Raw genomic sequence first — 16,764 nt, 5'->3', positions numbered from 1 at the left:
CAAACCCGCCGCCCGCCACCTTGGCTGGGCGGGCTAGGTTTCCATTCCAATTTGTGGACTTGCCTGCCCCACTCTTTTTTTGGCGGGCATATGACAGGGCGGGGCGGGCCGCCCGCTTTGCCACCCCTAATTTGGAGGGGAAGGGAGGTGCTACATTTTAATTATAATTATATTGACATATTTACTTTTATTATAACTATAATTAATTTTTTTTATATTTTTTATGTTACTTTTTAATTTTTAATTATTATAATATTTTTGTTAGATTTTATTGTATTCAATAATCTTTTTAAAATTATATATTATAACCGTTATGTTTTAATATTTTTTTTTGGTGTTATCGAATTGAATACTTATATTTCATCAATGAATTTATATTTAAATTATAAATGGTAACTATCATGAGTTTTATGGTAAAATTACAAAGTTAAAAATATAAATTAGTTTCAAAATACCTCCCCTCCCCTTTGAACCAAACATATTTGTAAATAAAATTTCTCCCCTTCTCTTCCCCTTCATATATTGAACCAAACATACGTTGTAATTAAAATCTCTCCACTCCCCTCTCCTTGATAAAAATTTCTCCTCTTGTCTCTCCTCCCTTCGATTGAACCAAACGGATCCGAAGAGTATTTTTGAAAATTCGTACATAGAATGTATTGAACAATTCCCTAAAATTCATAATTCAAAAATGAATAAGTCAATAAGATTTGAGTTAATCGTGGAGATCATTTGAAAACTTTAAAACTAACAATTTATCATATTCAACATAAAAGTGAAAATCAAATCGAGTGGATAAAAATTCTCTTCATTTCTTAAGAAAATATAAATAGTTATTACTACTATAATTTTAGCATGAATAAAATATATAAATGCATATAATTTAAACATTTAAGAGTGAGTATTCATATAAACATATACATGAATGCAAAATCTTGGGCAATGATGTGAAGAGTCAATATATACTTACAAAAGAAGCAGAAAGGATATTTGAAGATTTTTTGTAAGAGTTGATTGAGACACATACATACAAATGGAGGCAACAGAAAGAAGGAGCTCCCCTTCAGTCCATGCACATATATACAGAGGCTCCATTGATCCATTGCTCCATTCATGAATGAGTCAGCAGATACAATTCAGCAGCAACCGGTATATACCTCATGTGCATAGACTGAAGGAAGCCCCTTCACTCTCTTTCTCTCCCAATCTCACACTTATCAAAAAACCCAGACAGATTCTGCCAGAATTCCTAAACTCAGACATACTATATATCTATGCTATATATGCTAGATGAAAGAAAACGAGTGTGTTATGTTATGATGAAGAAATGAAAACTGTATATATAAAGGCCAAAAGAGGACATGATATGCAGTAACAATTATAATGGCCAACAATGAAAATGCATTAGTATTATTATTATAATTTTATATATTTACGCTACTTTATCTTTTCAGATCAATAGCTGAAAAATCCATATAGACATGATGGGTCAGTGTCGTCGTCAGAGTCAAAGACGGGAGGGAAAGTGCACAATATAGTGGGGGGATAAATAAATTTCACTCACTCACACTAATAATATTGCAATATTTGGACCCTCTCCAAAGATAAATAATGTACCTTTTTCATAGTGTTCATCAAAATTGCTTAACCTGTGATGTCTGTCATGGATGACATACACGTGCATTGTGTGCTCGATCCACGACAGCCGTGCATGCACTTACAGCTCATTGTCCAAGCAAACTTTGATTCAATTCTCATTGGGATATGATGCTCGCTTACACAAACTGGTTGATGACTATAACTATCTATTTCTTCACAACACTCCATGTTAGGTGTCACAACAAACCACCAAAACTGCAATTCTCACTTAATGCCAGTTTATTTTAGCTTTAAAAAAATGGATTTTTTCTTTGTATTTTTGAAAATAGATTTTGTAAAATCGTTTTTTGAAATATTACAAGTTTTTTTATATTCGTTTTTTCTAAAATGGAACATTAGTTTTGACATCTTATAATATAAACAAACATAATTAAAGACCAAAACTTAGTCAAAATCATAATTTTTTCAAAAAGTTGTAGTTCAAAAATGATTTTTATGAAAATCCATTTGAAATAGCTTCAAAATTAAGTGATTTTTTGAAATTTTGATATCCAAATTTTTTCCCCATAAATAGATGAAATACCTAAAATTACATTTTAAGAATAACTATTCAAACAAAATTTTTATTTGAAACTTTTATAAAAAGTTTCTTTGTAAAAATTTTTTTCACAAAATTTGGTAACTGTTATGAAATTAACAAAAATAATACAGAGATGAAGTAGAGAAAGTAAGAGAGAAAGTGGTATTTATACCACTTAATAGGGAATATGAAGATTGAAGATTAGAATACATATGGACATCCACAATAATATTTATTCATAACACTCCCCCTTGGATGTCCATTGAGGATATGCCTCGTTAAAACCTTACTAAAAAAAACTCAGTGGAAAAAATTCTAGTGAAGGAAAAAGAGTACAATATCCTTTGAATATGAATTGCCTCGTTAAAAACCTTACCAGGAAAACCCAATGGGATAAAACCATGGTGAAGGGAAAAAGAGTGCAAAACATATGTATTTCTCCCCCTCATGCATACATTTATATGTGAGACGATATTCTTTATAGTCATTGGTGCCATGATTTGTTTTATAGATCTCCACGAAATGGTTGTACCATCACATGTAAACAAATAACCTCTTTCCGATCTACCATTGTGAGAATCTGACAAGTAACCTGTATCACTAAGATAACGAAGTATATGTTTGACCGCTTTCCAATTTATTTGTGTAGGTGAATAATTATATCTTACTTATAGATTGACCATAAATGATATATCATGATGTGTATAATTAGTAAGGTGCATTAGTACTCCAACTGCACTGAGATATGGTACTTCAGGACCAAGCAATTTTCATCCTTTTCTCGAGGCCTAAAAAGATCTTTCTCCATATCTAATGATCTAACAACCATATTGGAGTAGGCAACATGTGACATTTGTCCATATAGAATCATTTCAACACTTTTCTATATAACCTTATTGATGTACAAATATTCTTTTGTCTACATGCTCAATTTGCAAACCTAGACATATTTTGTCTTTTCTAGATCCTTCATCTTAAACTCTTTATTTAAGCAATTTATAGCTTTTGGAAGCTCTTCAAGAGTTTCAATAATACTTATGTCATCCACATAGACAACTATTATTGCAAATACTTTTCCACACCATTTTATGAAAATACAAGGTCAAATTGAGTTATTTGTATATCCACCCTTTAGTAAATATTCACTGTGGTGATTATACCATATGCGTCCAGATTGTTTCAACCCATAGAGAAACATGTTCAATTTGATGGAGTAGTTTTCTCGAGATCCAAAATTCTGTGCCTCCAGTATATTGAACCTTTCAGGAAGTTTTATGAAAATGTCACTATTAAGTGAACCATATAAATAATATGTCATAACATCCATCATGTTCGAATTAAGCCCTTCATGTGTTACAAGGCTAATTAATTATCGAAAATCGATTAAATCTACTATAGGTGAATATGTTTTATCAAAATCAATCATAGGTCTTTATGAAAATTATTGAGCAATAAATCAAACTTTATATCATTCTTATTTTTCTTTTTCACAAAAACTCGTTTATATCCAATTAGTTTCACACCTTGAGGTGTTCAGACTACAGGACCAAAAGTGAGTCACTTGTAAAGTGAGTTTAATTCTTATTCAATTGAATATATTTATTTTGGCCAATTCTCACTTAGTCTAAAATCTTTAATAGACTTTGACTCATGATCTTCGTTATCATTTATCACTTTTAGCACTATTTTGTATAAAAAGACATTGTCAATATTGACTTTATTTGGTTATATCAATTTCGGTTCCATTTCATTTCATCCATGACATAATTTATCGAGATCTCTTAATTTCATATTTCAAGTACTTGATTTGTTCTTCTGGAACTGAAAAATTAAATTAGGTCAAAGTGCTCTTAGCATTTTCATATCCTCACTTGGGTCATCTTTAGTTTCTTTTCTTAGTAGAGGACTTTTAACATTGGAACCGACTTTCATACCACGCTTCAGGCGCAGCAACAACTCATTTGGAATATTGTATTATCTAATAGGAGAATCCACTTTGAGTGTAGTATTATCCGCTGATAATTTATTTCATAAACTTTGCAAATGAATTATATTTTGAACTTTTGGTTCATATTGATTTGTACGAGGATCATGACAACAATTTATTTTAAATTGTTCATTTGAACTTCTTGTTCATGATTTCAGTTGTTCATTTGAACTTTTTGTTCATGATTTCAGCTACTTATTCCCTCCCCCTAATATTGGGAAAATTAATTTATCAAGTGATAATCAGCCTACTGGACTGCAATCAAGTATTTAATTATTTTCTCAAATTATGTCCTCAAAATTGATATTCATATTAATTATATTTTTCCAATATTCTTTCATGACTCATCTTAATGTATTATATTGGAGCAATTGGAATATACACAACACATCTAAATGTTCACTAAGATGTGAAGTATTAGAATAAATTAGGGAGGACTAAGATAGAGTATCTTGTTGGCTTAATGCGAATAAATATATTAATATCATACATATATAATTTAGAATTGATGATCTCATAAGTATCAACCATATAATTAACTTTAGACGTCTAAAGAATGGATCTTCGGGCCCATTTTTTTTTATGAACATATATTACATGATATTCAATATCAATTTTAATAATATATGTGATACTTATACAGGAATTTCTAAAAAATCCATAAAACAAGATCTTAGTCTAATTAGTTGAGAAAATAATTTCACAAACTTCTGGTTGTGAGTAGAGACATGTGCATGATATTTTAGTCGATGCAACAGTTAATGTCATAAAAACACAATTTCTCAAATTTTTATTTTCCTTTAGAAACAGACAAAAATTTACTGGATTGAAGAAACTTCTGATTCTTCAATACAAATTATTCGCATGATATTATATCCAAGATGACTCAACCGGTTTTACCAACAACACATTTAAGTGTAATTTGTAAACTACTGGTTTACAGTGATATGTGCTTAAATTGCACTAATATAAGTGTAATACAAGCCCGAGGAAAAATCCGGTAACTTTTCTATTATATATTTTATGTCCAAATTCATTTGTGTAATACAAAGATATTCAATACCTCCAGTATAATTCATGTGAATTATCTATGACGAAAATATTTGGCAAGACATAAAGAGAACACACAAAAAGGAAATATAAAGGATTAAAGTTCATTCGAATCTCGACTCTATCAAAATATGAGCTTACTTTCGTGTGCCTTTAAGATGGACTAACAAATGTCATCCATACACTATACTTGTAAAAAGAAAAAAATAATATAATTAAGATTTATATGAGAAATCGAAGCACTATTATAACAAATTTAAAATATGTAGCAACTTTAGACTATTGATATATTCTTTAATAGATTGCAATGTTTTAATTCTCTTGTTAAAATATCAATATTTAGAAATAATGTGAATAAAAAAAATTGTATCCGCAAACATTGATCATCCTAATAATATCTCATGATTTAATACTTTAATCATACACATGCATATGAACATATTATCATATAATTATCAAAATCATACAAAATCATATCACTAAAATTATATCATCATATATATAGATGAAATATATAAATTTATAATTCTAATTATGAAATAATTTATACTCAAACCAATTTAATAAGTTTTTAACATAGCCAAATGCTAGAAAATTACAATAATCTAAAAATATAGTTATCCTTCTGGGGTGTGTTAGAGTCACTCATGTCATTCTTCTGGAATGACAAACATTTTATGAGTATATTACAAGTTTTTTTACATTGAAACATACAAATTTCTTTGTGAAATCCTTCTAAAATACTTCACTATTATTGATCCAATCCATCTAGAATTCGATAATATAGATGATGCAATCATTTTTCAAATTTTTAACATAACAGATGCAATCCTTCTGGGATATGTTATTAGTATAGATGCAATCCTTCTGGAATATGTTATTAGTATAGATGCAATCCTTCCGGGATTCATTAATATCATGATGAAATTCTTCTAATATTATAGATACAACATTGTAAGGTGTGAGAAATCCTTATTTTAAAACTTTAACTCTTCGAGAATTATATATCAAAAATGATCTTCGTAGTGATAAAAAGAAACCTTTATTTGCATAATCCTTCTAGGAAGCTAAAAAAACTCTTCAAAGTCATGTCACAAATATTCACATCGATTAAGAAAAATAATTCTTTAAGCAATCCTCCTAAGATATCTTAACATTAGTTTAAGAGAGATTTTTTTGTGTGTAGTTCTTCAGGAACTCAATCACAATCACAAATATTTTTTTTTATAATTCTTCAGGAACTCAATCACATTTTGTAGTTCTTCAGGAACTATATAACAAATTAATACTATCTTTAATGGATATTTGTTAAATTCTTCAGGAACTATATAACAAACACGTTGTTTTGTAATCCTTCAGATATTATTGATAATTTAATAAGATATAATATCAAAATTCAACACAGATAATGAGAAAGTAAAACAATAAAATAATTAACTAATATTACCTCTAACAGTTAGGACTTCAAATTTTTTTTCAAGTTTGGTAGAGCTTCGTGTTGATAACGTGTTATGAAATTAACAAAAATAATACAGAGATGAAGTAGAGGAAGTAAGAGAGAAAATGGTATTTTATTATCTTCTTCAAGAAGTATTATCTACATTGCAAAGTGAACCTTATTTATAGGACATTAGGAAGGTGAAAAATCATAACCTTACTATACCACTTACTAGGGAATATGAAGATTGAAGATTAGAATACATATGGACATCCACAATAATATTTATTCATAACAGTAACACTATAAAAATCATTTTTAAAAAAAGCCAAAACAAACGAGCCCTTATTCTATTTATGGAAAGATTTTTTTTTAATTTATTGAATAATTAATATATTTTTAATTTTTTTTAATTTATCTTACTTTTTAAAAAATGCATGCATTCAATGCATTAAAAATGCATTGGAAATTGAAATCATAACTTTTATAAATAATATTTTCTTTATTTAGTATGCTTAAATTTATATAAATAAATAATCTCAAAATATTTATGCTATTAGGTAAACTCAGATAAATCAATACAAACAAATTTTAGTATTATTGAATTTTTAGCTTTTTAATTTATAGAAACATTGATTGAATTGCTTATTAACATATTTTTAAATAAAATAGACTTTTACGTAGACTAGTAGATCAATCAGACTTTCAAATAGGTCAAATTAAACCTAAAAATAAAGTTGTGACAAACTACCGACCTACTTAAACTTTAATATTTTTAGTAGGGTAGACTTAGACTTGACCAAATTTAATTGGGCCAAGCCTTTTCTCACCCCTAATCATAACCCTGAATTAGTAAGTCCACTTTGAGTGTCAAAACTAAAAGTAAGATGTAGGAGCTCTATATAGGACTTATTGCACTGATATTAAATATGCAATTACACACAAAAAAAACGGCAAAAGTAAAACTAGGTATAGGAACAGTGAACCAGGGAGAAAATACATGTATATAGTAAACTGAAGGAAAGAAAGGAATGGACATATGAGAGAGAGGAGGGGGGTGGGGGGAGAACTCCCACCAAGAAAAAGGTGATGACTAAAGTCATACATGCAAAGATGAATGTGGCAGTTTTGGTGGGCAGGAGTCAAAAGTTTGAGTGATGAAATGGGGGAAAGGAGGGATATGCAATGACCCACAATGCCACAGTGGGGAGCAGCAGCCAGACCACCAAATGGACCACATTATTAAGATATCAATATTCAAAAGTTTAATCTTTTGCTGATTCTCTTTACATTTTATTTTCAGGATGATTACTACTTTTGCTTAATCATCTTAACATTCCCTTCTTCCTTCTCTTAGTGTTTACATTCTATAAGCCCCATTGTAAGCACATAAAATAACATAATTGATGATTGATAGTGGTTTGAAAAAGAACAAGAAAAACAAAGTGCTTCAAAATTCAACTCATTTCGAATTATCACCACAAAAGACTCGACACCTACATAATATTTTGAATCCAATGTGAAAAAACTGAATCAATTGTTTTATCTAGACACAAAAACAAATGTATTCCAACATAGGAGTGAACATGAACATTAGATCCAACTAGAGAGAAACATGACCCGAAAAGAGAGAAAATAAAATAAAAGCCTAAAATCATATACATTGATGTAAAATTGTGTCAACTTTGTTTCTTCTCAAATTAAACTTGAGAGAACTAAACTTTCTTAGTGATTGTTTTTGAGTAAAAGTATTTTCGTGTTACAGAACTGAGTCAAATGAATTTTAGATTGACAAAATTTTGTGTCAATTAAAAGTAATTCTATTGTTCCGTTAAATCAGCTCAGTTGGTAGCTGTGCATGGACATTAGATACAGGGTCACTTCATCTTTAAAGATTGAACTCAAGCCACTATACTACGTGGGAAAAAAATCTATTAAATATGGAAACACTTAACTCTATAATAGATTACGTATATACCTAACTTAGCCGATGACCAATGTTTACCGAGTGAATCAATATAAGGAACAATTATGTCCAAAATGTCTAATTGAAAAAGAAAAAGAAAATATCTCTACAGTTTTCTTGAGGAGAGATAATATAAGGGTAGAAGAAAATTTAAAAATATAAATTTTAATTGCCATAAATGTTTTTTTCTTTATTATTATTTTCTTCAATATCAATTCCATGGAATCCATTCATGGAAAATAATTACCAAACCAAAGCACTAACATGATATTTGGTAGGCTGATTTTAGCTTAAAAATATGATTCAAGCCAAGCAAGATCAAAACAGCTGAAAAAACAAACTTGTTGATCCATCTCCAAAGGTCCGCAGATCAGCATGTTTTACCGATGTCCTGCATAACGGGCAAGTCCATTCTCTCTCAAACCTGGAAAATGAATTGGTAAAAGACATGAGATGAAAAGATAATTTTGAACAAATCTGTAATATATGTTCTATAATATAGAGGGTTGGTGAAAGCAAAACATGCCACAGAATCATAGTTCTATAGTTTGGGGAAATCTCATCTTCTGGTGCAGATAAGGCCGTGAATATCTCTCCCTAATACCCTATTCTCATGTTCCATACAATTATTATCCAAACTTAACAATGCAAGACTTAGATAATAATGAAAAGTATAAAGAAAGAAATCGAAAACTATCAAGAGGCAGAATCCAAGTGTAATAAACAGTCTGAGGATGCATAATAAGCAAGAGTTTCAACTTTTATAAGTAAAAGAACATAAATATTCATGTAACACATTTCCATAGTCTGAATTTATTTCGAATGAAAGTATTATACACCACTGAAAAACCTAGCAAAGATATGCTAATTTTTGAAGTATCAAGATGTAAACAATTACCTTATATCAACAAAGTTTAAACAAGCATATGTACAACCGCTATGATAATTAATAGAGGCGGCTTATGGGATATACTCTAGACTGGTAGCGTACACCCCAAAAAATCCTCTGTTATTTCTAAAACACTATAGTTATTTGTTCTAAATAAGCTGTATGTTTGCAATTTCAAGGGTCTAAACACAATGAAATTATGAACTGACCATTCAGATACACACTCCTCGCAGAACATGTGTTTACAGCACAACAGGATAGGATCATGCATCTTCTCTTGGCATATAGCGCAAAGATCACCAGCAGCACTTACCTGCATTTAGATACTCAACTTAGAATCACTAATAAAAAAGGCCAGTGAAAAAAAGTCTTCGATTATTATACAAATACTGGTATATACATTATACAAAGTTGTTCGTTAACCAATCATTTAGAAAATATATTAGAAAAACACACTCCAACAATAAAAACCAATGCAAATGCAAAATTTATCCGATGTAGGCAGCCTGGTTGGTGAGATGAGGGACATAGACAAAGTTCTAACCAAACTGGTGTCATGAGGTACTGTATTCTGTAGTGAATGCAAGCATATACCACATCCTTTTTTACTATAATCTTAGACAGATGCATTAATTTATCTACTCTTAACTTCAATTAAATATACAATTCTTTAATTTAATTTCAAAAAGGCAAAAGGTTTAAAGGAGGGACACAGGTCCCTTACCTTTTGCATCTAAAATTTGTAAATCCAATTTTAAATATTTTTGTAGATTTTACATGGCTTAATAAATGTAAGAAATTTGTATATCCAATTTTAAATATTTTTGTAGATTTTACATGCATTAATAAATGTAAGAAAGCTGCAATGTCCAAGCAACAAAACGGCATCAATAATAATTGCAATTATTCATAACCAGATTCAATCATTTTCAGAATAATTACCTGTTCTGTTGTGGCATAAACCCCATAATGAACTTCCTTTCTTGACATCGCTTTTAAAGCACGAATGAAACATTGGACCTAATAAACATATAAAAGGTTAAAGAAAATGGAAAAATTTTAGGGTCATTAGTCATGCACAAACATCTTTATATACAGCATAAGTAGGAAAGCCAATTTTAAAGAATGAAAGCTTACTTTCTCAATTGCAGATGTTAGCTTGAATGTTATATACAATCCTGTGATCAATGATGAGAAGAGGCTTCCAAAGTCCTTGTTAAAGAAAAATCGGTACCAAACTGGTGTTGGCAAGAAAGCACGATACAACAGCAGTGTGTACTCAACCAGAGTTAACATTTGAGCCTTAAAACAGTTTAAAACACTTTCAGATGGCTGCAGCAGGAAATTATACTCTAAAATTACAGACTTGTTTTGAAAAGCAAGTGAACTACTCCTAACCTGTCGACGGAAGTTATGGCATCTGCCATTTTTGTAGTAAAGCAGCAACAAACACTTGAAAGCCATTGTCGCTTGCCGCACCAAAATGTCTGAAAACCAATGAATATTATGATCAGGGATACCAACCAGTTTTTTTCCCCAACAGAATCAGAATAATTGTATGCCACAAAAAACACCAATATCAAGAATAGACAAAAGACCCTTTTTGCAACAGAAGTATAAAAAAATATACTCAGTTTTAGTCTTATCCAACTGACTAAATACAAAAGAGAATGTCACTCTTCTCCATCCACACCCATGATATACTTTAAATGATACAAATCTCTCAAAATAGAAATAAATTATGAAATGAAAACAAAAAGGAAAGGTTGTCATTCATCATTATTAATCAAACAAATAACCCTTCTATTATGCTGACACTTAAAAGCACCTAGTATATTTATCAAGTATTTGACAATTGACCCAAAACTGCATAATTTTTTGCTAAGCAGATTGCTTTCTATATCAATCACAAACTATTAACATATATTTATGTCACTAAGTCTGATAATGCAAATAAACGGTCTAGTGCAAACAAATGATAACAATATACAATGAATCCATACCATTAACCAAAATGATGAATATTGCATGCCAGAAAGGTGGTGTTGCTTTTGGTGGAAACAAGGCCAGTGGAAGTAAAATATCATCATTCCGATACCACCAGTAAATGCATGTCACATACAGCATGAAGGAAAAAGCGACACCAAGAAGAATAGAAACTTTCTGATCTCCCTGCAAAACAGAACTTGAACTGAATCTCTCTAACTGTTTTGGCGTGTTTTTATGAAGTAGACGCTTCATTTGGAAATAAAAATTCTAAATGACTTGCAAAACTATGGGCATAGTACCTTTAGAGCAGTCTGTTTCTTAACAATTTCATTTGACTTGAACATTACAGCTGATACAGTGATTGTGACAAAGAAACCTGCAAGTTTTCATACACAAATATCACAAAGTTAAGTTGGGAGCGATGAGGTGGATGGGTTGGTTTGGGGGGGTGGATTTAGAGTTGGAGTGGTACAGAGCATATTGTCTCAACTCCCCCACTAACATAACACGCTAACTACTGACATTATTTTGTTCAGAAAAAATGGCCAAGGAATAAAATCATAAGAAACTGAAACTAAATAAATTATAAATGAGAAGCAATTTACTATGCCCTTAGACCCTAAAATCAATTAAGAAATTAATTCAATACAAATTACAGTTAAAAAACAAACGATGTTGTTTATTACCCCCTTTTCAGAAGGAATGAAGAATTAGCAAAGAAGAAGAAAAGATACACCCAATTCACAGGGAACATAGATAGCATGGTAGCACCTAATATAGTCTTGTTCATTAAGTAAGCCTTAGATATCATCAAGTAAGGATCATTAAAGAAACACAAGGCATCAGTATAGTATCTTAATCAACTTTAAAATCTCATCGTTACATTTCTAGTTCGGGACAAATCCAATCCAATTCCCTTACAAAGGAGAGGCGCCTCCAACTCTAAGTACGAGAAATAGTAAACAAAAACCGAGCACAACACAACAAAGTTCTCAGAAATCATTCCACGCGATATTTTCTTATGATCAACCCTCTTGGTCACACAGTTGAAAACCACACAGCTCATACAGGCATTACTTCGATCAGAATTAACATAAAACATGTAAAAAAGTCAGCAAAACCGAAAACTACTTCAAACAAAATGGATAGCACACATGTTAGTTAATACAAATAACAGTTTCCATCACTCCAAATGGCAAGCTATATGAAGGCAAAAACAAGCCAAACAAGCACACACAGTATCTCTTAAAAGTGAGCAACAAAAGGAAATTTGTTCAGTCTGTGATTAAAGTATATACTCTATAGTAGCATCGAATTACTCCATATTAAACACTTCAATCCAAACCAATATGCAGGAGAATATGAAGACAACATAAGACAAGAAACTGATACCTTGCAAATGCTGGCGAATCAAAACAACCAACAACAAGAGGGAGAAAGGAAGAATCTGTTCAACAAGCTTCACAATCCGCTGAAAATCAATCCTCGAGTGACTGGAGGAGCCACCCCTACCACCACCGCCACCACCGACAACATCGGCCAATGACACAAGAGGAACCCTCTCCTCCGCTATAGCACGGCGAGCCTCCTCGGACAACACCAAACCACGGCCACCAATCACCTCATTACAGCTCAATTCCTCAACCCGATCTCCCTCTCCACCGTTTCCGATCACAACTTCCTCGTATCCAGAACCAGAATTAGCCCGTAACCGAATGCTCGTACAAGGAATCATGATCACGGGCTCAGAAGAATCACCACGAGAGAAAATTGGACACAGTGATGCTATTTACACCTCCAGAAAATAACGATAACGGTGGTAATGATTCTGATACCATCATGTTGCAGCAACACAAGAAATTTGAAACCCTAATTTATTTGAAAATTTCCCTTTTCTGTTAGTTTTTTTTTTTTGCAATTACGTTTTTTTTTTTTCTTTTCTTTGACTCGAAGGAAAAGATATGTATTTTTTTTTTTTTAACAATGCAATAAATAGCGATAGAGAAGGGAAAAGAAAAGGGGAATGTGTGAAAGAGGAAAAGATAATTTGGTAGTTGATGACAGAATTTAACGTTAAACCAGTGACGGTGGAACAACCAGAAGGAGATAAGAAAAGTCAAAGTCATGAAGTTCATGGGTTTGTTTTACTTTTTATTGTTCTTGTCTGTGTAACTGTATATCAGTTTGATGTTTGGGCGTGATGAGGAGATAATGCTTCATCTGTAAAGTTACGCGCTTTTATTTGTTTAACTAACACAAATTGAAAAAAAAATCCAAATAACCATGTTTAATAATTTATTTACACCAAAAATCATCTTTTCGAAAAAATTACCTGTATGACCAGGTTTCAGAGGTGGTCTTCACATAGGAGCCACCTCTGGTGGCGCCAAAGAGTAATTCTTCATAACCTATGCGTCACCCCATGTGGCATCAATGTGTATTTTCTCTTTTTAGCCACCTAGGGTGGCGCCTATATGCACATTTCCTTTTTTTTTTTTTAATTGTTTATATACTATTTTTTTTTTGTTATTTATTAATAAAATTGTTTTTAACATAAATAAATAAATTATATTTTGTTTTTTTCATTTATTAATAAATTGTTTTAACAATTAAATAAATAATGAAACACCACATGTCATTCATTCCAAACATTACAAATACAAGAAATGCATAAACAACATTACAAATACGGTCATACAGTTCAAACATTACAAATACGGTAAAAAAAAGAAAAATTATAAAACATGGATATTATGCTATTCACGACCCCTCCGACCATGACCCCTCCGACCCGGCGCCGGACCATGGCCCCACTCACCGCCGGTTCCGCAATCTGGAACTATTCGAATCCGGTTGAAAGGATCTCGACGAACCACTTCTCCACGACCCCCCATATTCCTTGGTTGTTCTTGCTGTGTCTGGGTAGGTGGTCCTCGGATTAGCCCCTCCATGCGCTCGTTGGACATGTATTCTTGTATGTTGCTGTCAAATAGTCGGGTCCCCATGCCCTCAAAGATTTGTCTTGGCGGTGGAGTTGCGTCACATGGTCGGTAAAACCCAGCGCTTGATTGACCTTGAAAAAATGGCATTGTTTGTTGGGGTGTGGTGTACCCATATTGTTGGTGTTGTGAAAGTTAGGGTGTGGAGTAGCCATGTTACTGGTATTGTGACGATTGAGTGATCATTTGCTCGTTTGGGTTGTAATCGTCATCTAGACCCATGTCGGGGCTGGCCTATTGGAGTTGGAGGGGCCGGCGTCGCCGTGTTGTTGGGAGAAGCCCCATGATTGTTGTTGGATGGGTTGCCTAGTGGAGGTGGAGGGGCCGGCGTCGTAGTGTTGTTGGGTGAAGCCCCATGATTGTTGTTGGACGGGTAGCCTAGTGGAGGGATCAGCGTCATGGAGTTCCCGTGTTTTGTGCTGACTTTGTCTAAGCATGCATGCATTAATTGTTTCTGGCAGAATAGACTATGCCTGCATCCCGTGTTCGGTGCTGAATTGTCTAGGCATGCATGCATACAGTATTTCGATGCAGGTAGATCACATGCTGGCGGATCAGATTAGGGTTTTGGCTGTGGGGACCACTAGACAAAATTAGGGCAAAAAAAAACAAAAAAAAAAAGAAATTGAACTAATGCGCCACCCCAGGTGGCGCCTACATGCAACCATATTTTTTTTAAAAAAAAATTAGGGTTAGGGTTTTCTTGGTTAATTTTAGTATTTTTAGGGTTTAGGGTTTTCTAGCCGTTGTTTCACCGAAAATAATTAGCATACAGTCTTCGCATGTGATTGTACAGTGTGATGGAGTCTGATCAAGTCGACTGTGCTGCAGTTCACCAGTGTCAAGCATACCTCAAATCAACTCAGTACATTTGTGACGATTCAGGCATTCATTTTCCATCAACTTTATTCGCATGTGATTGTACAGTATGGTTGTGTCTGGTCAAGTCGACTGTGCAGCAGTTCAGCAGTGTCATGCATACCTCAAATCAACTGTGAAACAGTCTGGTGTGCAGCAGTGTCATGCATTCATCAAATCAACTCAATACGCACGTGATTGTATAGTATTCGCCTTCATAATTGTCATCACTCAATGTTCGTCTACATAAAGGAAGCCTATAACGTCTAAAATAACACAACACATTACACATCTGAAATAAAACTCTCTACCCACTCAACAATGGCCCCTCCACAATACATTATCAACGCTCATGTTTTTGGCGAGACCTATGACAACGAAGAAGTTGGTTTTCTGTTTAGAAACACTGAGTTTAAACGATTTTGTTTAAGCAGAAAAGCAAATTTCAGTTACTTCAAAGGGAGATTAGAGACGAAGCTTGCAATGGGTGGTGTATCCCAGATTTTTTACCAATATCGATTTCTTCGTGGAGACAACCCGGTCAAGTTTATCCAAGTTGAGATCAAAGACGATGAAGACATGCAGAATATGTTTGCCAATCATGAGTATTCTGGTTACGAATGCATAGAACTGTATGTTACTCTACCAGAAGTTCAACCCACGCAAATGGTTGAGTCACAAGTCATTGATGCACTTGGAGACGAGCAAGCAGAGGTCGACGTTGTAGATGAAGAAGAAGAAGCACCGGAAATAGAAGTTGATAACCTGGTAAACGAGGAAAGTGTTTATGAACCGGAAGTTGTTGTACCACGAGATCAAGTGCATATGCCTCCAGTGCACATGAGGAACCTGAACTTTGATGGGGATGACGAACCATCGACTGATATTTTCTATGATCCATACACCCAAACAGATCAACGGTTAAAAGTAGGAGACATATTTCGTTCTAAGGAGGCATGTATCATGGCCATAAAAAGATTTCATATGGCAAACAATGTTGATTTTAGAGTTGATCGCGCCAATGTCGAAAGGTACAAAATTTACTGTAGAAACACTGATTGTGGATTCAGGTTGCATGCATCATACAGGAAGAGAAGTGACTCATGGGTTATAGGATATATTTCCCAAGATCACACATGTGTTAACACAAATGTTTCACAAGATCACCGTAAGCTAAGTTATGACATCATTTGTCAAGAAATCTTGCCTATAGTTGAAAAAGATCCATCGTTAAAGGTGAAAACGATAATCTCTCATATCGTTGCAACGTACAACTACACTCCGTCTTATAGAAAGGCGTGGCTGGCGAAGACCAAGGCGATCGAAGTTGTGTATGGAAATTGGGAGGATTCGTATAAACGACTCCCACGTTTCTTATATGCGCTTCAAATTTATGCTCCTGGAACTGT

The 16,764-nt window shown here is 32.9% G+C and overlaps 1 protein-coding gene across 1 annotated transcript; it reads right to left on the bottom strand.

Annotated features, from left to right (window-relative positions):
- Nucleotides 1–8,263: 8,263 nt before the first annotated feature.
- Nucleotides 8,264–13,689, bottom strand: LOC131626329 (uncharacterized). The gene is made up of 8 exons (XM_058897163.1): nucleotides 12,891–13,689; nucleotides 11,798–11,874; nucleotides 11,513–11,681; nucleotides 10,908–10,996; nucleotides 10,647–10,811; nucleotides 10,452–10,529; nucleotides 9,719–9,822; nucleotides 8,264–9,044 (listed from the first exon to the last, which is right to left on the bottom strand). The coding sequence occupies exons 1-8, from the start codon at nucleotides 13,231–13,233 to the stop codon at nucleotides 8,939–8,941; spliced, it is 1,131 nt and encodes a 376-aa protein (XP_058753146.1). The 5' UTR covers nucleotides 13,234–13,689; the 3' UTR covers nucleotides 8,264–8,938.
- Between the last annotated feature and the right edge of the window lie 3,075 nt (nucleotides 13,690–16,764).

The sequence above is a fragment of the Vicia villosa genome, unplaced genomic scaffold, assembly GCF_029867415.1.
Source record: "Vicia villosa cultivar HV-30 ecotype Madison, WI unplaced genomic scaffold, Vvil1.0 ctg.000282F_1_1, whole genome shotgun sequence".
In the NCBI taxonomy this organism is placed as follows: domain Eukaryota; kingdom Viridiplantae; phylum Streptophyta; class Magnoliopsida; order Fabales; family Fabaceae; genus Vicia; species Vicia villosa.
This window is presented reverse-complemented; position numbering and strand designations above follow the sequence as displayed.